At 39.9% G+C, this 24601-nt stretch overlaps 1 protein-coding gene across 1 annotated transcript in view; it reads left to right on the top strand.

Moving 5' to 3' along the window:
- Positions 1–15768, top strand: part of mtnr1aa (melatonin receptor 1A a) — a 35296-nt gene extending 19528 nt beyond the window's left edge. Inside the window, exon 2 of the mRNA XM_072384820.1 lies at positions 14089–15768. Coding sequence (XP_072240921.1) covers positions 14089–14957 — 869 coding nt within the window. The 3' untranslated portion in view covers positions 14958–15768. The remainder of the gene's footprint in view (positions 1–14088) is intronic.
- Positions 15769–24601: the final 8833 nt, after the last annotated feature.

Here is a 24601-nt window from a genome sequence, read left to right as displayed (position 1 = left end):
GTGAAACACACAGACTGAAAGAGGGAGTGTTTTTGTGACAAGCATGTGTGGGTGATTGACTATTTTCCAGCTGTTTAAACAAGACGCGTTTTTTTTTTTTGTGTGTGTATTTACCGTCGGCCCATTCTTTCCACACTCGGGATACAGTTTCTGTATATTGCTTTTGTGACTGTAAATGCACCGACAGCGTTTAAAAACTTCTGATCTTTTGCATCACGTATCTGCAACAGAAGAGAGACAGAGAGACCCATGAATGAGGAAAGTAGTGATGCAAAACAATGATTGTGTCCTTTTAATGTAGGGATTAGTATTACTATGACGTTTGGCTGCTCACTATAAGATTTTAAGGCAAAGCTTTTCCAGTCAGTAAATTTGAAATTACATTCTGTGTCCATCTCATATACTTGGAGTGACATAAAGAGGAAAACCACAACAAAAAAACCCTGTAAGATAAGCTGTTAAGCACAGCAGTAAAACGTGTCTCATCTTCTCAAAGCCATCAAATTCATGGTATGCAAGTATGAGAACAATATTAAAAGATGACATAAATGAAGAAAAATCCCAACTATGGTTTAAGGGGATTACATTGAGCTCTTACTGGTCAATTGGGGTCAGATAGGATGATGGAAATAACTGCTGCAGAAACTAATCATATGTAATAAAGCTCAGCGGTTGCTTAAACTGTCGCCTGACCTCAATTCACCATGGGAACAGCAAATATACATCAAAATGTACGGAGGATCCCCAGCTCTATGACAGGCACAAAACTCTTTCGATTGCTGCTTCGTCGCCTAATATTTTTCCTAATATTAAGCACCATAACAATAGAGATATGTACTGTGGAGTTCAACTTTTATTTTATTGCAAACATTAGTAAAACCTGCAGCGTAACCATATGCACACTGAGAAGCAAAAAAAAAAAAAACGCGCAAGTCTATTTCATACCAAAGGAAATGTACAATGGCATGCAGAGAAAATCCATCTCGTTAATAGATAGAAACGACTCATTTTAGAGACGCGGCCAAAAATGTACATCCAACCCCATCCATCTCTGTTTTGATCTGCACCAACTCCTGTGAATGAGCATCTTTAGATGCTAAATGTACCACTTTGTTCGCCTGCTTCTAACCGACTTTTCGATGATGGACACAAAAGAGTTTTGTGGTTTTTAGGTGTTTGTGAAAACACGGGATTTCTGATCTCTGATACCGAGCTGCAAATGAAACAAGTGAATGAAATGCCTCCACATTAAGCATATCGATGATGAAAAGTGGAAACTTCTATGCATGCAAACTCTGCAGAACCGACGGAAACGGTGCATTCGAATCACGACGGCTATCACGCAATTGTTGCACAGGAATCAGTGTTTTCAAAAGTCGAAAAGAAATGAAGTATTCTGGATAATTTGAAGCAGTTTTTTTTTTTTTTTTTTTTTTTGTACAATAACCTCCGTAACCTTGAAGCATGATGAGTGTGCTCCTCTTAAAATGAGAAGCAGTAACTCCTCATTAAATACTTGCTTTCTAGGGACCTAAATTACATAAATGGGATCAATCCAATCTTCTGACGAGATCACGCTGCTTCGTAATTGCAAATGGGAATCCAAGCCGCCCTGTAATTGGCTGCTGTTTGTGTGCGTGTGTGCACGAATATGGGGAAAAGTGCTCGAAGGAGTTTTTCTTTTCTGCCGGTATGGAGTCTGGCAAATTAGTTTTTACATTTAATGTTCAACAATTGACAAAAGACATAAAGTCTTACAATTTGCTCGTTGGGCATTTTTACCTGAGAATGTATTAAGGTTTTAAAAGATGTGGTTGGTTATGGGAAGGCGCCCTGAAATCCATTGATACTGCAGCATCGCACCATCATTAAATTTCTATTTTGCGGCGACATCAATTGATTTGAATGGAATTATTCAACCACACCCTTGAAAGCAAAAAATTAAAAAGAGATTTAGACGTCCCATGAGAATGTCACGCTTCAATTTATCATTATCGTTATCATCGGTGGCTTTATGTAATAGTTTAAAGCAGTGTTTCCCAATCCTGGTCCTCTAGGCACACCGCCCTGCATATTTTCCATGTTTCCCTGCTCCAGCACACCTGATTCAAGTGAATGGGTCAGGTCTTTAAGCTCTGCAGAAGGCTGAGGACGACCCATTCACTGGGAAACACTGGTTTAAAGTCTTGAGGCTCTTTGTCATCATCTTCTAACCTGCTGGAGTTTGAGCATAACCAGGAATATGATCAATTATTTCCGCACCATCCATGTGACCATCTGCAGACAATACTTCTGTTGATCTATACAGTCTGCAGACCAACACGTGCGCTCTGACTTGACTGTTGTTTTCACTCAGTCATCAAGAATTGAAGCAACGTCTGCATTTTGCATGTGCGTCTGGTTGAGTTGCTGATGGAATTGGTTGAGCATTCATGAAGTAAACAAGAAAGCAGATGGAGCTCTAGACGGGTTCCGGGCCAGTGAAGGGGGTCAGTGTTTGAGAGAGATACAGAGACACAAGAAGCAGCGGTTAGTGTTACTCTTTATTCAAACCAATCCCGTGTGTCCTGGTTGAACTTATAGTCAGCCTCCTGCTATCTGGGTCAACCCATCAACCCCCTGCCACGCTCTGTGCTGGTCTGCCTTTCAGACAGCTACTCTGCTTGAGTGGTATCACCTGTGGAACACATGATGGAGGCCACGCAGAGAGAGGTTTTTTGAGGGTAATTGGGGGGTGGGTGGTGGACTAGGTGTTTTAAGCCGAGAAAAGAAAATTGCCTAACATTTTTTGAACATTATTTGAATGACTGCTGTTTTGTGCTTGTTTGCGTGCGTTTCTTTTATGTAAAAGTTTGTATTTCTTACGAATGTTGCTCTTCGAAGAAAAGAGGAACCAGTCTTACCTATTCAAAGTAAACCTAATTTTCATAGCGCCAAAGCAAGTGTCCTCATGTTTTCTGTACAAAATCCTGCACAAAAAAAGGTTCTGTTGACAGTTTTAGGGGAATAAAAAAATGAGGAAATAAGGGACATATTGAACAAAAAACTGCTGTTTTCAGGTGCACAGCTCAAAGCTGGCAAGGTTGAGACAACGACCATAAACTCAGCGTTAGGAAGTATAACGCAGACTCTGGGATGTTAGCAAAGGTGGTTTATCTTTTTCATGCCAATAAGGCACAGCTGATATGTGAAAAGGGCAAATGACCAACGCTAATGCCAATCAGTCTTAAAGCAAGAATGAGAGATTACTTCAGTTTGAGTTTATATGTTGCGTTTTTTATTTTAGTTTATGAATATTCGGCTAATGCCTCTGCTTACCAGCGATGTTTTGCTAGATTCTTACTGGGAAGACACTGCTTGACTTTGCACCGCCGTCTGCTCAGCTGTGATTCGTACTCTGATGTATGTGCCGAAGACAATGTTGACAGTATTCTAAAGAATGGAGGCTATACCTTTTCTAAATCACCCCAAAGGATCTTGATAAACCTTTTGTTCTGTAGAGAAAAAAGGACAGCATCTATGCCGGAAGCTATCATAACCCCATTTTCAATTGCTACTGATTAATAGAGTCAAGAGATTGGCTCCACTCTTTAAAATCAAGTCAGAAAAAACATTCACTTGTGAATCTGAAGACAATCAATTTCGGAAGCCAGTAGCGGACATGGGATCAGTTGGAAGTTTCTGCTGTCCCTGCTCTATGTTTTCTGTTTAGAATTTCACATAGTAAAGATTTGACAGGATATATCTTACAGATATAATGCTGTAGCTGAACCTCAGCTCACTGGGGAGCAGCTGGAGTACTGTAAATCTGAGCAGCACCAGCAGCTACAAGAGCTGCAGCCACATGGTTTACCCGGTCCACAGCTCCTCTGGGATCTAACGTACAGTATCCAGCCCGCAGTGACCTCACATTCATCAAGATAAGCACGATGGGAAGATAAAGCCTCATACAGCCACAGCTAAGGACGATTGTTGGGTGTTTAATACAGATATTAGAGTTGCAAAAATAGGTCATTTTCAATCATGGTCTAACAAACAGATTCATTTTCATGTTGTGTTTTGCCACGAGTCCGTGACACATGAAGACTATGTAATCAGATTGACAACATGACATTGGACAAGTTGTCTAGGGGGTTTTATCTGGAAGACGTGACTGGACCTGTCAGGCTGTGTCATGCCACCAGCTGTGGGGGCCCGGCTGACATCCAGTGTGACACTACCCGTGGTGTTTTGTCATCTCTGCTCCCTGAACATAGAAAGTAAGAGTGGCGGACAGGTGTTTTCACAATACATAATGCTCAAAACTGCAGTGGTTGCTATAAGAAAGAGGTCCAGCAATTTGGGATTGACACACTTTCGTGAGGTATTTTGAGCTCTTGTAGGGGTGGGTCAAGTCAGTGGTGAATCTCACTCGATGTGAGATGTTGTTTAAGCCTGTTTTACGTTGCATCCGACTGCTGAAACCCACAGAACATCCTGGCTTTGTCAAGTGAAAAAAAAAAAGGGAAGAAGAAACAACAAATTGCTTTTTTTGAAATCTTCATTTTCTGTGGCAAATTCCTCCAACTGAAAAAAAACAAAAAAAACCCTAACAATTCTTCGCCGTTAAGAATTTTGCAGGACAGAGGACATTGTGTGCTAACTTGAGACTATCTCAAAGGAATCTCCTGCCCAATGGGGAAACCTTCTCCGCCTGATGAGATAATTGCTCAGAAGCACACGAGTCTGGACGTAACCTTGGTTTAAAGCATGGACCGCAAAAAATTAGAAAAAAACTGTGTTGTCATGGTCATGGTTCGTCAGCCTTTTTTGTGTGTGTGTGTGTGTGTTTGGTGTTGGCTATTGTGATTAACACTTTGTTGAAAGATTTGAATCATCCTCTGCCGACATACGGCTGTGTAAAATCATCCATGGCGCTGAATGGAAATAAAAATCGGGTTGGCAGAGCGTAATGCTGCTTTCTGTTCCACCGCTGCTGGTTGGTAGTGCTCTTGCACAGAGGGTACTTGAGGTCAGTTTGTAAATCCCTTCTTTCATTGAAACCATCAGGTTAGGATTAAACCTCTTCCGTCGAAGTTCTTCCTCTGCAATGTATTCATTCTATTCTGGTAGCAGCTGAAGACAAATTCTCAAACAGTAAAGGAGATGGATATTGACAGATTATGCATGTATGTTTTATCATTCATTGTGCGGTACGTTGTGCATTTTTTCCATCCATCCCACACTCTTGAAATAGCCTCCGCAGGAGACGTGAGCAGATTAAACGTGCCGAGAGTCTTCATCCATGGCTGTCAGTGGCTTCATTCATAAACACAATACCAGCAAATCCAATAGTGACCCAGGAACGTAATCACTCTGCTTCCTGGTAACGCTGCCTTCATCTTGCTCCCTCTGTTTCTTCCAATTTCTCCTCTGCCTGTTCCCTTTTTGGGTTATTATTATTACACTTTAAGTAAAGTTCTTACGCCACAGTTGTTGATCTGTTTTATTTTGTCACATTTTTGCGTGCTCCGCGATTGTGACACTAATTCTGCCTGGAACGAGTACCACTACAATCCAATTCTCTTTTTGTTCGCGATATAGTCGTAGATATCACGAGTGAGCTTGGCCAAACGCACATTACTTACACACGTGTACGCGCACACCCACACTCACATGCATGCATAACTTCCTTCCATTCATGATGAAGGACTCCTCTTTATTCCAGACTTTCATATTTGTTAAAGTAGTTACAGATCACTGAATCATGCATGAGCAAGAAGTGGCTCAGTCATGATGACAGATAAAAATAGGCACACAAAAGATAATTCTGTGAGGTCTCCGTAATAACAGAGGGATGGCAAAGACCTATTGAAAGTACTAAAGTATGGCAGCAAGGTCAATGAATGCACATGCGAGTGCATCTGTGTCTTTGGTAAACCCGGAGCTTTTTTACCTTTGAAAAAGCTCATGAAACGCCCACACAGCATCATCACAGTTTAGTTTGTTTTAAGAATTTGTAATATAAACATGCGTCTTCATCTTGCAGCGTTTTGCTTTGGTTTTTTCAGTTGATTCGTTCATGCAAACATAAATGGGCCCTTTTATTTAGTTTTTGTTTGTAAATTGTGACAATGTTGAGCATAAAGTTGAACCGTTATGCCGTATTGATTCGGCTATATCTGCTCAGTATTTAGGTTTAAATATTTAAACATTTAATCCATGAGGAAAAAGAATATGAAAAAATAAAATCTTTTGGTTGAGGGAACATTGGATGAAACAGCTTGTCCTATATGGGATTTTTTTTTAATGTTGTCAGATTTTTATTTTTCAATTTGATTAGTTTTTGGGGTTTTTTTGGGTTCATGTTCATCCAGTTAAATCACAGGACTCTAATGACATGTTCGTTGATGGGATGGTGATCCATTGGTACATATAATTCAGTATAGATGATAGACCTTTTGAAATATAAACGTGTAGACCAGTTGATACGAGATGTACAAGTTGCCTGAGTTTGGTTTGTATGGGATTTATTGCCTCTTTCCTTTGATTGTTGACAGTTGACTGTTTAGTAGTTGTGCATTTCTTGTTACGTCTAAGGGGGTCCGCCATAATAAATACGGCCCCCTTTGTGCTGCTTTGGTTTGTTGGTGAGCACAGCTTTTACCAAACGTCACCCTGGCATGGAAAATAGAATCTTTTGGTATTGACATTGATTGTATGAGGTATGCGTTTGACTCTATACGTAGTGCCAACATAGTGTCATACAATGCAGTAAAGTGTAATGTTATGAAATCTACATGTAGCTGATACATCCTTGAGACATTGAAATGTATTCATATTGCTGCGGTGGTTCATCATACATTAACATACATTAAAATGACCGATCAGCTGTACGTTCTCCTGCAGGTGACAAACTAAAGACTATTTTCTTGCTTCTTCTGCAGATTCGCATTGACCTCAGTAACTTTCTTTCACACAGTATGCAATTAGACTTGACTTTTGACCTTGATTAATGACGCGCCAAGCTCTTTTGTCCATTCGGGGTGTAAGGGCACCACCTATCAAGTCTAACTTATTCAGACTGGTTCCACCTGCTGCTGACCTTCAACATTTGCACAACATTTTCTTCCACTACTGACCTCAGAATCCTGCAGGCTTGATTGGAGCCACTCGTGTTTTGTTGTATATCAACGCCTGGAAATCTGAAATCAAGCTGAAAACCCTCATAAATGATCAGAAGCTTTTTAAATCAGCACCAATGTCGGGGCAAAGTACATTGTGGAAAGACTCCAAAAAAGAAAATGACTGAGAAGTGTCAATGAGGCAGCCATGACAACAGAGTCGAGTTATCTAAAACTTTAGGACTGGTCATAGGGGATTTTATTTTTACCATTCAGCTGCAGACTATGTGATCCAGCGACCCTATCTCTCTCACTGTGGGAAGGAAGACATAGATGGGCTCAGCAGATGTAAGCATGCTTATTCCAAGAGGAATTAGTCCTATGTAACAGGAGGCTCCACCGTCCTATGAATTAGACAAATTAATGAAAATGTCTCTCTCTGGGAGGAGACCCCGGGGAAGACCCAGGACACGTTGGAGAGACTATGTCTCTCGGCTGACCTGGGAACGCCTCGGGGTCCCCCCGGAAGAGCAGGAGGAAGTGGCCGGGGATAGGGACGTCTGGGTTTCTCTGCTCAAGCTGCTGCCCCCGCGACCCGACCCCCGGATAAGCGGCAGATGATGGATGGATGGATGAAAATGTCTTCTCTGCAGTAGATGTGGTTTGTTTTACTCCGGTTTCTTGCTCATTTCTTTTTATTCATGCAGAGACTACATGACACTCACCAGCAGCAAACTACATGTACTTTATAGAGCTTTAATACAAATCAGTGTATCCAAGGACCCTTGCATGTGAGTTCATTATGCTTTATCAGGCAGACTTTTCCCACATTGTGGGAACATTGTGAACATTGTGAGCGTCTCTAAAGTAACATGTAGTAGAAATATTGAAGCATGATGCTTCTGAGACAGTTTGCCTTCAAAAGATACATAGTACAGATTATAGTACCCATAACACAGCGACAATGCAAACTGCAGAACTGTGTGAAGCGGGAGCTCGTCTTTGTTGAACTGGTGGGAAAATATTCTCCCCCAAATGTAAAAATATTCTTGATAAACCCTACCTGCCTGCCCTGCCTTATGGTGTTGTTGGGTTCCCTTCTTTTTTTTTTTAAGGTCTTTTTGACCTTTGTGATGGCAGGGAATCTAAATGTGCCATTTCCAACAAAAACCACCATGGAGGGTGTCATCAGTTTAAATTTTTTCCTCAGAAAGTGGTCCCTCTCAGTCTTGTCAAAAAAAGTTGAATTGAGCTGCCAAAGTGAGCGTAACTTAGAGTTAGCTTGCATGGAATCAGTGTAAAATGTTAACTTTTGATTTATTTATTTTTCTATAAATGTCATAAGTGAGATAAAAAACTAATTCCTCACAGCTTTGGACACACAAAAATAAAGCAAAGTATTGCCTGGAGTTGTTTTTGCTCATTGCTTTTCACGCTCGAGTGAACAAATACCATTAACGTAGTAATCCTGCATCAAAAATGGTTTGTATTTTGTTTTTCAGGAGAGATTTTTGTCTTTTTCATTCACATTTGTGACAAAAGTCAGAGTGCAACTTCCTTAGAAACTTGTCAAAATGCCAGAGTGCTTAAAGGTGTCAAGGCTTGAAAAGCAGCACAACTCTCAAAGTACAACAGCAGTCTGTTCGAATGAAAAATGCAACCCCTCCACTGTCATGTAAAGCAGTCTGGAGGAAACAAAAGGATGGGGGTGAAAGTCTCGTGCTGTGCTCAATCTTTTTTGTTTTTATTCAAAGCAGAACGTCGGGAGGCCGGTGAGGTTGGAGGAAGAATACACAGAGCCAAATGTGAAGCCCCTGTGTAATTGGGACATCTGTGTTCCCACAGGATGCATGAGCCAGTGAAGCCATATGAAGTTAAATTTCCTCTGATTAAATATGGATAAGTAATTGGCTTATTAATTTAGGGCTAGTGCCCCATTATAACTGATTGAGCCATTGTTTATGTGGGTGTTTGCTTCAGGGGTCACCATTTTTAAAAGTGACAGAGAGACGGTGATTAGAACGGGAGTGGGGAGTTCAACGCTTATGTGAATGGACGGATGATTTGAGTGCAGATAAGCGGAGAGGAGCCACCAGACATGTTTCAAATAACGATACGGATGTAAGCACTCAATGAGCAAGTAGAAAAGAGAGATAAAAAAAAAAAGAAAATAAACTACCTGATTGGACCTACTCTAAACTTCAAAGGATTATCATTGCAATAACACATTAGCAGTAAACCCAGCTCATGTTCCCTATTAGTGGGAATCGCAACCGTTTTATGTGACTGCTGTGGCTTCAGGAAAAGAAGGTGACCGGCAGGTCTAAAATATTTGGAAAGTCTGTTCCAGGAACTCAAGGTTGCTGCTCACAGATGCCTCACACATTCAGCTTCCATCAAATGAAAGAATTAAATATATTCCTTATTTAAATGCCCCATTCTCAACAATGTTGATGACAAAATAAGCTGTGATTTAGAAGGTTTGAAAAAAATCACTGTCTGAGAAGCAGTGATAGAACAGCATGTAGTTGTCATGGGCTGATATGATCACCATATTTCATTTTGAGATTCTGCCACAACACCACAAAACATGGGAAAAGTCAAGCTGGCGTTAAAATGAACTGTATATCTTTTTGCCTTACTGGACTGTGTCCAAATTCATTGCGAGCTACAGTGGGAGAAATGCTCAGATGGGCTTCAGTTGTACCTAAATCCTAACAGGCCTTGGTAGAAAGTGTGGGATTGCAGAAATGGAAAAGGGACACAGCATCAGGCCATATCTCTCCCTCAAGCCAAATGAAAATTCAGAATGATGTGTCAGTCACAGGACGAGTCACAGTGACAGAGACCGCGACTGAGAGTCCAACAGCCAAAAGAACCAGCTGCCCATAGGCGTTCACCTTGTCAAGGTCAACACTCTTAATACTAAGTGAGAGTTTAAAATCCTCCAAGGGTGTTGCTACAGTAAATAACAGACAAAGAAAGGACGGGGAGGCCCATCAAGTTGACTCCTTGCATGTGGTCTCAAGCCTCTTTGAATGTAGGAACAAATTCTTACCAACTATAACCCACTCCCTACAAGCACGTTTTCACTCATTGTCAACAGTACGGAAGACACTCGCGTTCAGTCCTTGGATATCTTGTCTGATGCAAAGTCTTACCATTAACTACACCTTAACTTGTTAACTCCGGTGAAAATACTGCAGCAGGTTGCCAAGGACTCAGATATTTCCCCGAGGAGTTCAGCACCGATACAAACATGGCTGAAGGGAGGGTGAATGTTGGACTTATTCGCCACTCTTTAGGTAAACACGAGTCCAAAGGAATGTTAATGATGACTGCCGGATGTGTCCAGAGTAAAGAGGCAACATCAAAGTTATAATAAACTGAATTTTGAGGATCATTTCGGAGGATGTGTTATCATTTGCGCTTTCATTGCATGTGTTACTAATCAGGCTGCCCTCACTGTTATAAATGAGATAACAGAAACTGAAGTAGAAAAAGTAGCTGTCTGTGCAAAACAGTGCAGCAGCTTCACTAACTGCAGCCCTTTCAATTACTGACTTAAGTGATGACTTAAATCAAGACAACTCAAAGACCCTTTTGGCAGCACCTTTGAGAACGGAGGATTAACTGATGTCAACACATCAACCGTGCCCCTCTAAAGAGACTGGAAATTCTGTACCATTTTGAGCTGTTAGCATAGCTTTAAATGCACCGCATGCAAATAAGCATACGGTGAATTATATATATTATATTATATATACGGTGAATAATATTTGCTCAGTCAAATAGTTGACTGACAGTGATCGGCATAGTTAAACAGACATTATAGATTTGTATTTATTTATGTTTTATGTCATGCTAATGGGGGGGGCTTTAAACATGATACAGTATAAGATAGCATGACAACTAACTTGACTTACAATACAATTGTGCAATAGTACAATTCTTACGTGCGCCTCTGTGTCGAGGTGTTTAATGTACCTTTCCCTGTTACTAACCTGTCGTGTCTTCTCCCTCCTCAGTGATTGGCTGGATAGGCTCACATGGCTTTATAAAGCCAGAGGGCACAGTGTCCTAGTCCATCTCCAGTCTGAAAATGTTATCCTCTTAGCTTTTGCTCTCTGGTTATTTTCCAAGTTGAGGTGGGAGTCACTGGCAGTCAGTCAATTTTTGGTTTTGGTTCTGTTAGGTTAGTTTTTGGATTTTACGGTTAGGGGGAACTGCCCAGATCCGACGACCCACTGCATGGCTGGTTTGTGAGGTGCTCTCGCTTTTGTTTCTTTTGGTAAACTTCTTTTGAATCGTCGCCGCTTTTGTGCGGGTTTTATATATTATGGGTCCTTTTGAGTCCTTGTTTGTTTTAGGGAACTAAGTTTCTCATCAAAAATTAAAATTCCTGAATTTTTTCACCAGTAATGTCGACTGAGACTGACTGAGAGTTTCATGTGTTTTGTATCTTTATGACACTGCTTGGATGACATGCACACAGAAAAAGCATATGTGAAACAAGCCTCTGCGAGTGCCTTCAGAGGAATGTTCAGGCATAAGCCTTCACCATAGATGTGCAACAGCAGACGCACATACTCGTACCCTCCAGCCGCAACGTGATCTTGTGACAACAGCAGGTGCCCCTAATTCCCTACAGAGGGCAACTGAATGACAGATATGAAAGGACAAAACTTAATTAATAGGCACATGTGATCCCTGGCAGTTGGTTGGCAGGTCCTTTTTGAGAAAACAGCCCACTCTGCTGATCTGTGGTTTTTCTTTCCAATGCTCTGGAGAGACTGACAGGTCTGTCGGGAGGTCGGAGGTGTGTGTCTGATACTGTCTGCCCAAAAGTCAGTACGGAACTGAAAGTGGCTCGTGCACTACAGTCATTGTGGAGATACAGCAGCCATTTATATTTCACCTGACATACAGTAAATGTATCTTATCATTTGTGACAGGGTGTTCTCACTCATGTAAACTGAATCCAGGCTTGTCACTATGTCTCCCAACAGTGATGATGCTCATTACTATACACGTTCCTCTGATATATGTGAATGCTGTGAATCTGCTCTGTGGCTCGGTAATACCACCGCATGCACGTCATGTCATTTTGAAATACGGTAACAGTTTCTGGCACATCTGTGCGTTATCTAACTAACCATGTGAAGTGTTTTCTGTTCCTTTGGTAACAAAAAGTAAACTTGCGTGCGCTTTGCTACACAGTTTGTAGATTGTGCTTGCTGAGCGCGCACATTGTGGAGCGCTTGCTGACAATTTCAAACGTGCATTATTTAAAGGGACCTCCCTCCTTTTCATTATTCACAAACATCAAAAGGTGACAGTCAAATTCCACAGTCTGCAAATCATCAGGGGAGCGTATTTGTGTTTTATGATGTGACAGAATCACTAAAATGCATATACACACACACAAAGATTTGCAGTTGCAATCCCTCTCAACAGATGGACGTCTCTGAAGAATTAAACTGGTGTTTATGAATGTTTCATGCATACTTAAATTATTGCTAACCTATTTAAAAAAAGAAATACCACAGGTTTTTCATTATCAAAAGACTGTCTCTAAAGATTGGCGGCTTATATTCTCCCTTTAAGGTCCCTGCAGTATGAAAGTAAGAGCCTCAAACTGACTCAGACCCTCACTCAGTTTATCGTCAGTTTGACAGATTCACAGTGATTGACGGTCACACTTTAACTTCACCTCGGGACAGTTTCTGGCTGAAGTGGGCCGAGCTGGTGACAGTCATCCATCCAATCAATTGCAGATCCTTTTTGCAGTGGTGATTTTCTGCTTTTTAATGTGAAAGTTGGTATTTGTTCCGTAGTGAACATCGACCGCGATGTGGGGGGAAAAAAACCCAGAACACTTGTTTTTTTTAATTCTAAGGTTTAACAAATCAGGACATCATTGAAAAAAAAAAAACATCTGAAGCTTACTTGGTTTTAAAATCAAGTAAATTCAACCTTAGACGAGCAACAAAACATGGCGCTGTGGCATTGTGTATTTAATAAAAACTCCCTGCTTTTATATGAACGTGAGTACCAGGTGCTACTAAGAAATCTTATTGCTCTTTTCAGAGAGGATTGAACATCGCTATTGATCAGTGTTCTGATGTTCTCCTCATGAACAGGAAAATTGTCCAATGGAAGAGAAGTTACATTTTATCTTTTTCTGCGGTTCTCATGTGTTGTGAAGAACCGGCTCTCCTCCTTCTTTACATAATACAGAGCATCCTTATTGCAGCTTACAGTCTGCAGGCAAAGAAGCTCACTCAAGGACAACAGTGAACATTCTCTCACCATTCTCCATTAATGTCTGCTTTTTTTTTTCTCTTGATGACCTACCACATACTGGTCTGACTGGGTCTCATCCAAAGCCATCGAGGTTTGCGGCTGCTTCTGTGTTGGATTATGTTGTAGTGATGTCTGTAGCACATTCTGATACCTCAGGTCTTCCATGTGGTGGGCAGGTAACTGTACATTTAGGTGAAAATGATGAGTAAAATGTGCGTAGAATGATCTGTTAACAAAACTGCATTGACACTCCCTTCCTGGTTTCTACCATCACCATGCCAACAAAGGGAAAACTACCTTGACTACAGAGACACTTGGGCAAAATCCTGACACGGCAAGCCACACTGACATTTTTTTAAATACCATATCTTCACTATGGATAGAGTTCTGTTTTCAGGGACCAACAGCAGTTTTTACATGTGAACAACTGGCCAAACTGCCCTGAAAAATGAAAAATACCAGGGTGAATAAGACCTTAGAGGTTGATATACCTTTACTTTTTCCTTAATGAGTAAACAACTCAGTGTAACATTTTGTCCCGTGTTTTAAAATTGTTTTGCATTTTTTCATGTTAAAGACCTCAGTGAAAGTCTGCTGATCTTTCAGGTCTTATTCGTGCAGATTTATGGAACATTTCTTGGTGTCACTGACTTGTGTCCTTTGCCTATTTTATTCATAGGGAACATCTTTGTGGTGAGCCTGGCGGTGGCAGATCTTGTGGTGGCCATCTACCCGTACCCTCTGGTCCTCATTGCCATTTTCCACAATGGCTGGAACCTGGGCTACGTCCACTGCCAGATCAGTGGCTTCCTCATGGGTGTCAGCGTCATCGGCTCCATCTTCAACATCACCGGCATTGCCATCAACCGTTACTGCTACATCTGTCACAGCCTCAAATATGATAAGCTGTACAGTGACAAAAACTCTGTCTGCTATGTGATACTGATATGGGCATTGACTGTGGTGGCCATCGTGCCCAACCTGTTTGTGGGTTCACTTCAGTATGACCCACGAGTTTATTCTTGTACCTTTGAACAGTCGGCCAGCTCCGCATACACAATCGCAGTGGTTTTTTTCCACTTCATTTTACCCATCATGATTGTCACCTATTGCTACCTACGCATTTGGATATTGGTCATACAGGTGAGGAGGCGGGTCAAGCCAGACAATCGACCCAAGCTCACGCCGCATGACGTTCGAAACTTTGTCACAATGTTTGTGGTGTTTGTGCTCTTTGCCGTCTGCTGGGCGCCACTCAACCTCATCGGCCTGGCTGTAGCGATCAAACCAGAGGTGGTGATTCCCCTCATCCCCGAGTGGTTGTTTGTGGCCAGCTACTTCATGGCCTACTTCAACAGCTGCCTTAATGCCATCGTGTACGGTGTGCTGAACCAGAACTTCCGGCGGGAGTACAAGCGTATTGTGGTGTCAGTGTGCACAGCTCGAATCTTCTTCCAGGACAGCTCAAACGATGCAGGGGAGAGGCTCAAGAGTAAACCATCGCCACTCATGACCAACAATAACCAGGTGAAAGTGGACTCTGTCTGAACCACAACTCAGAGACGCGAGCTCATATGCTGTTTTTGGGAGGTAACTGTTGTTGGTTTTTTTTTAAAGCTGAGCGATTAAAAATACCAAATATAAAAATAAAGCAGCTTCTATCCTCTGAGCTGTCGAGACTGTCATACTGTACGGTGCTATCTGACCTCTGAACAATCATAGTAAGAACAGGGGCGCATTTAATCTTTGTCTCTGATCAAGCACTTTGACTCTACAGTACATGTAGTGCAGTGAATATATGATGTCTGTTTTGTTTTCATGTTTACAGTGATGATATAAATGTATCATGCATTATATAAGTATTTTGAAATGTCATGTCATATTATGAAATGTCATGTAGTTATATAGTAAGATATATCAGGTTTCAGTTATATGAAAACAACAGTTTAAGAGGCCAATAAGATATTTCTACAAAACTTTGTCGAAAGTATAACCAGAAGTTTATAAAGGAAGTTAATTAATTTGAATAACCTCATCTGTGACACTGTTACACCGAGTACAAGGAAAGTGGGTTGCTGCTGTCTGATTATACCTTACAGTACCGTCATTATGCATTAGGTGGAACGTTGAATTTAGTAAGACAGATCTTTCTCTCCACCATGTGAACTCATTATACTATATGCATGAATATCAGGAACTGTTAATATGCAAAATAAAATCTGATATTGACGGAGGGTTTGCTTTAGCCCTGTGTTCAGTTTACTCACAATTGCAAGCTGATGGTCAATTTTGCAGAGCATTCTGTAATGGGTTTTTTTTTCTAGTGTTTGCTTGTTATCCATTTGATATGGCCAGCATCGCTCCGAGGCATTTTCAATGAAACATTTATTGTAGGATTGCTGAATTAAGCCACTTTCAGACATGAAAGTCCCTTCCATTAATCTGAAGATGTCAGGTTCACCAGGTTCAGGTCCTGTGTCCACTATTGTGCAATTGTACTGTCAGACATAGAAACATTAAGAACGCTCAATCCAACACACACAATCTTAAATAATAGACCATTTTTCTTCGGCTTATGTGGAATGACACCAATGACATGTTTCATGAATGAATAAAAGCTTTGCCTGATTTTTATTTTCTTCCCCCCTATAAGGTTCTTCCAGACTATTATGAGGTGACATGCCTAAAAGAAACTCAAACCCACTGCTGAATGTTTTCTATAGTTTTTCGCCTCTGCGGCCAAGGAGACAGTAAACCCAACCTTGCAATTCACTGTGCGCGTGATTAATCAATTAGATATGAAAAAATTTAATAAATTTAATATTTTCTACTGTTGCGATCAACAGTCAACTATAGTGTGTTTGTTGAGGTAATATGAACATGTTGTCATAGGGGAAAAAAAAGAGAAGAAAACTTGACCATGTGAGGGAACTGAAGACTGTCGCTCCTGAGGCTCCCAAAAGGAAGTTGTCACTTCCAAAGAAGCAGGATTGGGAGAAAACACTGTTGAGGGTAACGTGAAAGCAACCTTTAAGTAATGCTCTTTGGCGAAACACAATTCAGGGCAAGTCAAATTGTTATAATCCTGCCACAAAGCTCCATTAATGACAGGACATCAACACAATGGATGTAAAAACAACCATTGCATATGATGACATGTGGTTACATACGGCGAGTCCATTATTTTTAGCATTGCCATATGATCACGATCTATAAACACACTTTCAGGGTCGGTTTTATTTAAAGTGCTGGTAGGCGCCAGTGTCCTTCACAATGTGAAGGACTCTTTGGTGCATAGGAGGCAGAATGTTACTGTACATCAGGATGTAGATGTGTGTTTCATAGTGTGCGTGGGCAACCCCGTTAGTAAAACGCACATAAAAGCATCATGCAGCACAGGGAAGAATGGTACAGCGATGCATTTGAAATCCACTCAGATTACATAACGGTTGCTGACCATCATCCTCCCAAGTGTGCGCTAAAAGAGCCAACACACAGTGGATTCCCCGCCCCCTTCTTTATCCACTTAATCCCAAGAGCTGTGTTTGCTAGGAAAAACTGAATGGTTTGATGAATAGCAAATGTAAAAATCCCAGGGATTTACACTGCCCCCAAACAGAGTAATACGGTAATCTGGGATTTTTATAGCCCAGGATGTCCAATAAATGGAAGAAAAACAGGCAGGTGCTACAAGAGCAGCGACACTGATTCAGAGTTCATCCATTACTTGGTCATAAACAAAAGAAAGAAGAAAAAAAAAAGGGAGAGCAGAATGCATCCTTCACTGTGACAAGGCTAAGGACTAAAGCTCCAGCACAGCATTTATGACACAAATCATAACCTATCAAAGCTCACATCAGCCTCACTACTTCCATTCTGGCAATATGTGCAACTCTTGACTAGGCAGATCTGGTATTCTGCTAAATGTGGTTGAATGAAAAATATCAATCCACTTTCAACACAAAGACATGTTCTGATCTAGCCTCACAGGGAGCATCCTCAGCCGAGAGTGAAGGTCTGTTCTATCTATTTTAACACCCAAACTTGTTTGTTAAGAAGATTAACAGATAACAGAGTGGAATTTCATTAGATCTTTGTTAAAAACTAAAAAAATCAAACATTGGCCATCGTGGAGAATCTTCTTTTCAGAGCCTTCTTGATAAGTAACCCACATCCACACCAAAAATCGACCTCCGCCCCCATATTCATGCTCCACTCCCCCAAACAAGTTTAATGAAACATTTGGCTGGTAGTTTTACCAAAGATACTGAAAGCATACAATGTGTCTGCCATAGCGTATGAGTAGTCGAGTGAATTTTCATTTAGAGTTCCAGCTAAGGGGAGAATTGAACCATTATAAAAAGAAAGAGAATGAACTTTAAAGATTTAATGCACTGACAACATAAAAAAACCCCACGTCTTTATAAAAGTCTTAGCAGCTGCCATCAAACAAACAACACACAGACTCACACAAAGAAAAATAATTCATAGCCTTGTAACAAAAAGTTGACTTTGAAAAGAATGTTCTTGTTTCATTCATGCACAACCTTCTATTTATCACACCTGCAAAGCCATGACATTCCGTTTGAAAATGTTAGCAGACACTTTTATCCAAGGTGACTCACAAGCAAAGATCAGGGGCAATGTGGTGCTGACTCCCTACTTCAATGTGTCAACACATGGACAGGATAGGCAGGGACATTCTCAGCAGTGGACGACCAATCTACATCAGCCACAGCCACCCTAGGAAATCAATCCGTAAACATGTTCCAGATTAAATCATTAGAGGCAGTGCAAGTCTTTCCTAAAAATAATAATGGTACTTACTCGTGACTCTGCCCCCAGCAGATGGGCCATGTTAATCTAATATACTGTATTTTTCTCTTTCATCACTGTCCCATGGTCTTGGAAAGTGCATATATGAGTTCAATAAGTTATTAAATTGGCTGTTAGCTTACTTGTTTTCTTCTGCTTTCCCACGATTTTCTTTTAATCTGAGGAGCGTGTACAAAGCCTGTGTTGATGTTCGGATCTCACACGAGATAGTTCTCAGATCATAAGAAACTAAGTTATTTATCTGTTTAACAGACTGTGTTTGTTCATTTTTGAAGATATGAATTAATATTTAATATCATAGTTATTTAGTTGTTCTTTTAATTCTGTGCACTGATGTTAGTAGCAGTAATCCAAATTTTTTTCTCTAATGATTTTGAACTGCAGTAAAAAAAAAAAAAAAAAGGAAAAAAACTGAAAACTTGTGGTTCACGGGTATTTCTCATTTTAGATTAATTTATTTTCAATAAAATTATCCTTTCCCCCCAAAAAAAAGATCAAGAGGCATGTTAACTATTCTTTTACTGACAACTTGACTGTGAATTATTTATTGTCACCTCAAACTCTGTATATAATAAAATGTATCAACCAAAAATGCACGTCTTCTATACCAGTGTTTCATGCTACAACTAAAATCAGCCACTTTCATACATGTTGTTTGAAGAGTAAATTGTTTGGAAAGTAAAGCTAAATTTCTGAGATTTGCACCCTACATGTGTCAGACAGTAGTTGCTTTAAACATTTTAAAAGACTGATAATTATTTGTATTAAACTCTTGTTTTTCATTTACTGTTCAGGATTTTGAGGACATGATCTGAAATCAGAGTCTGCAAAAGACCACTCAAAAGCCACTAATACTGTGATGTTATGAATGTGCCTCCTAGCATCAACCTAGTGGGTGCCATCTATACCTACTTTGCATCTGATGGCTGACATTTTCGCGTTAGTGTGACGTCACTTCCTGTTACCAGAGTTTGTAAGACTTTTAGCTTTTCTTTTATGACTAAATATCATAAAATTTCTTCTTATTGTGACACATTTCTCATTGTTAACTTGATTAACACACTTCTTGTTATGTTCTAGCACACATTTCTAAGGATCATTGGTGTGTCAACATGTTTTCACTCTTCTGTGTATCTAAACTCTTCCAGCTTAGCATCGCTACCAGCTCTCTCCCTTCATCTGCTGCTTTCATTTGGTTCATGTAGCAGATGTTTTTTAAAATTTTTTATTAATCCTTTTTGCAGTTTTGGACCGACTCCAGGATGACGGGTCATAGAGGAGGCATAGTCCTCAGGTCAAGCTCATGATTCAACACCAACCTGTCCACGTTTCTAATAGATTTCTTTTCCACTCAGCTCCCTCAAGTGTATGTCAATAAGGTGGGCATTACTAACCTTGGTCTAAATCATGATTTGTGATCTACGAGAAACAGTGTCAGCCAATCAGCTCTCAATAATTCCACAGGAAACAAACTGCCTCTGCCCTACTTTTTTGTGAGAAATAATGGCTTCCCGTTTTTTTTTTTTTTGGCTCTGTAGGAATTGGACTAATTTGGAATTTAATGATTTGGATTTGATTATATTTTGATAGTATTAGAATGAATTGGATTGTAATCGGCTTGAATTGGACTGTGTTTTTTTTCCAAGTGCCTTGAGATGACATTTGCTGTGATTTGTCTCCATAGAAATAAAACTCAATGGAAATTAGTTGAACTGAATTGAATGGAAAAGCCAGCTAAGTGTTTCGCCTTGGTCACAGAAATGTCGATGCTTGCATTTGGTTACTTAAACTAAAGAGAAATAATGGGATGAGGAATTGGATTAATTTTGTTAAGAGTGATGTTGAAATACAGCGCTCTGGATGGTGGAGTAGCAATTGACCAGCTCATATAATCTGATTTATGATCAGTGAATTGAGGGGCTGAGTTAATTTACTTGTACCGCGGTTGTTTCTGGCTCTAACTGCACATACACATGCCATTTGTGAGGGAAACACTGCGGATTAATTTAGTAAAGAGGCAACACGATGCTGCTGTGGTCAATGGATTGATTTTGGGCAGAGCCACGTTGTTGAGTTGAGGATCAAAGTCAACACCCACTACAGTTGGGATTAACAGATGCACTGCTGCTACGGTTTAAGATTACCTGTCTCCCCCTATTGGTACATCAACCGAGATCTGGGCATACCAGGACATACCAGCCTTTGGAACATATGCAGCACAATTTTACAGTGTCGATAATTAAGTCTACAAGTAGGGAAAGACAGAAGCCTTTACATCTAAGCAGTTTGGTTCTTTTAAAATAAGTGCAGATTGTTTAAGTTGTTCTGAGATCTGTCAGTCAGCGTAAAAAGCAGACGTGCCCCCGAGCATCTCAAATCTGCAAACACAGATAATAGTTTTATGACTTTGAAACCGAGTTTTACACACTCAGTGATTGTTTTAATCATTCATTGCTGGGTGGGTAAGATCACGTTATTCTGTGATGTGGAAAAAAAATTCTGAAAGCGTATTTATTTCTGCTTTATTCTGTATGAACTTTTCTTGTGTTTTGCTCTTGAGAAAGTCAGGCTCTACATGAAGAATGAAAGGTTTTCCTTTCTTCAGCTAATTATTTTTCATCCTTTTTTATTTCATAACTCTGCCGATTCATAACATTCTTTTGATACTTTAGATTTCACTGTCACTTACAGCATATTCTATCTAAGTTGGCTATTCATTCAGAAAGCCAAAAGATACATTTGTTAACTTTTTTCTCTTGCTGGTTTTGTTTGAATTTAATTTCAACAATAAAACACACGAACAAGTTGGCAGACATGAAGGAAAATAAAATTGTGATTGACTTATAAGTGGGAAATAGAGGCAAGGATTATGGAATGAAATGGTTGTGATAAATGGTAAAAAAAAAAAGAAGCAAGGATTGCTTAAAAGAACAAGAGAAAGAGCTACATGCTGGAGTAAAGGGTTAACGGGGTGAGACAAAGTTAAGTTCAAAAGGAGAAATATTAGCGGGTAGGGTTAGGTTAGGAAGAAAGGGGTTGTTTGGAGGAATTGGTTTCGATCCAAACTGCCAGGGTTATTGTTCTCTGACAGACCAACACCAGATGCTTTGAGTTTCTAAGAAGACAAATTAACATGTTTTAAATTTTCTTTCAACTCCTTCACCTCTCTGTTTTTGTTCAGAAACTGCTGGAGTCTCTTCTCCAAAGTGACCTTGTTCACTTTTTCAGTAAGCAACTTGAAGCCATTCTATTGCGTAGAGAGTTCCTTCTTACAGATCTACAGCTGATTTTTGAGTCTTTCCTCCATAGCTTCACATCTCACTCTTCTTGGCTGAAGAGCTGTTTTATTCAGCTGTGCTAATGTGTCCACGTAGTTGTTTCTTTGGCACAGCTCTTGTTCATGGCCATTCTGATTACATTGTCTTTCTTGCTGGCATGATGTTGAAGATGGCTGACTTTATCCTGCTAGTCCTCCTGCATGCATTTCATCTCGCTAAAGTCTGTCAGTTCATCAATGGAAGCATCAGCTCTCTCACTCCAGTTTGGTGGTTTTGAAGCAAATAAATTACCTGGAGCCTTTAGCTCTGCACTGAGCTTCATTTGGAGATCACAAAGCTAGTCTTCGCTCTCTTCCTTTGCCTCCTCAAGGGTGGCCTTCAGCTTTCTGCTTTCTTCTCTGATGACAGACATCTTCCTCTCCATGCTCCTGTTTTTCTTGACAAGCTGCTGTCTCGCACAATTCCAGGCACTTTCCTCACCTATAGGACTTCATGTGACTTTTACACAGCCTTTTCTTAATTTTTCTAATCGAAGCCTCCATCAGGTTACCTAATTTCCTCCATTACTCAGTAATATTCCTCTACAGTGTTATTTCAAGGAAACACACCCATTTTCATAAACTAGAGAGAAACTGGTGAGTCTTGGCTGGCAAAAAATGAACTCATGTGAATGACCAACATCTTTCCAGATATGATAACAGGTAATCTCTGAACCAGTAGGTTGCAAAATACATCAGAGGATTAGAAGGTAACAGTTTCCTTTAAATATTTTCTTAACCGACATGACTTATATGTACATTTCTCAGCCAAATGAGCCTGGTGTTTTGTCACTATGTGACATAGTTTTTGAGCAACATAACCCTACCCAGACAGGTTTCCTACAGGAGTTGAACTCCATTCTCTCAGGTGACAGTCAATGTGGTAGAGCTCCTTTGCCACACCAGTTTCCACGCAATACGAGCTTGAGGTTTGGTTAATGAAACTGATGTTTGTGGTGAGTAACAAGCTGACCGTAAATGTGTCCAAGATCTTTCAGAAAAGTAAAATAAAATTAAATAAAAGTTTTTCAAAGTGCATGCATACGGTCTATTGAAAGGGATTTCACTAATTCTACCTACATGGGAGACTTGACAAGAGAAAGCCTCCAAAATGTAAAACTACAACTTGCACATTAAGACCAAAAGGGTCTTTGCTGTAGACAAAAGGGTCAAAGATGGAATTATCTGGCCACAGAGATAGCAGGACTGCTGGCTGGATTCAAGCATGAATTCTGAATTATATCCAAAAGTGTTTAAACAAACTGTCAGCCACGTGTCCCACATTTCAAGCAAAACTGAACCTTTTAAGATCCTAATTATCCTCAGCATACCAGCAAATTCTTTACGATTATGGAAAGGCCTGGCTAATTAAACCATCATTACCTGTAAGCACAACAGAAAAGAGAATTAAACCTTTGATTTGGAAAAGAGAAAATTACTATTTCTCTTTCAATTTTGATGTCTTAAGTTTTCTCTCATTTTTTTTTACCTGATTTGTTGTGTGAGTTCTAATTTTGTGTTCCAGAGCATTTTTTTTCTCTTTTAATATCATCTACCTCAATGAGTAACCAAACCAAAAATGAGTAAAAGCTTTTGGAATAGTTCATTGAGCGGGTTTATCAAAGTTTTCTGTCTTTAAAAGTAAGCTTTTATGTTACACATAAATTCATTCACAAGTACTCAGCTAATCTATTGTTAATGGAAAGATGCTGATTGAAAAAAAGGGACACATTCTTTGTCCCAAATGTTTGCTTTAACCCTTGACATATTCTCACATTATTTTTTTTAATTCTTCATTTAATTTGTTTGTCACTGCAATCAAACGCTGCTCTTTCACTGTAAAACAATGTCTTTAATGCATGCAGATGGTCACAGAGCAGTTGTTTTTCTTGATGATCAGTATGAGTTTCATACCTGCACCAAGGTTTGTGCTGGTTAGCACATTGGGTTAGACTTACGATCTTTTAATACACCTTCAACCCATTGTTTAATGTCCTAAACATAGCTGTCAAAAAAGTTGAAACAAGTGAGAAGCGTCATGAGACAAATTCAAGTCCTAAAGTGAACCAATCCTTCGTGTAGCGTTTTCATGTCGATGTACATCACAAATAGAAAAAAAAACGGACTCCACTCTGGCAAATCAACAGCACAGCATTTTCACTGTTACTCTTCTATGTACGTGCAATTTAAACTTTTAATAATTTCAAAATTGACCATCTTATGTATTTCTAGCACCTTAAATAAATAGATGTTTATAGATAAGCACTATGACTTTGGAGCTATCCTGTGGCCAAATGGATGTGTCAGAAATATGCTTTTTTCCCCCTTTTTTGTTGCTTTTTTTGTCCTCTGCCATGATGGTGTTACACAGCATCACCTTGAATCATCTAGCAGTTGAACAGGTATAGCTGTAGATTTTTGCAGAACCTCTTCGGGTTCTTAGTCGGGCAAGATAGTGAGTAGCAGCGGTTCAATTGCTAGTTGTCGAGTTAGTGTAAACTGTATTTTCATTGGGAAGGGAAACAGTGTTGGAGTTGTATAAGGTCTACTGTAAGATGTCATGTTTGAGTGTGTGTTAATGAGTTGGTTTAATCCAGCAGTTGCTGCTGTATATTGGTTTATGATGTTTTACTGCATGAGACACTTTTTAACTTATTAAAACTCCTCTGACAGGATAGAAATCCCCTGGAGAAGTGAAACGTTGAAATAATATTTTCAGCATAAAAACAGCTGATCTATATAGCTATATTAGCTTGATTAAATTGTTTCAAGATTTATTTCATACCCCTATTTATTCATTTCCAGAGGGTTTTGTTATTAAGTATTTATTCATTTATCCATTATTTAATAAAATTGTATCTGGGCACAGCCAGTCTTTCTTTGATGTCTGTGCTTGGCTTCAAGTCTCACAAAAAAAATGACTAAAACTGTCAAGTTGGTGGATAATTCAGCTTTGTCCTCCCATTTTTCTCTCACAGAGACTTAATCCACAGGTGAATCAGCTCCCCAGAGCTGAAAAACACTGCACTCCGCTGTCTGG

Source organism: Leuresthes tenuis, unplaced genomic scaffold (assembly GCF_036924035.1).
Source record: "Leuresthes tenuis unplaced genomic scaffold, fLeuTen1.0.hap1 SCAF_4, whole genome shotgun sequence".
In the NCBI taxonomy this organism is placed as follows: domain Eukaryota; kingdom Metazoa; phylum Chordata; class Actinopteri; order Atheriniformes; family Atherinopsidae; genus Leuresthes; species Leuresthes tenuis.
The sequence above is the reverse complement of the archived record's forward strand: the minus strand, read 5'-3'. Positions and strand labels throughout refer to the sequence as shown.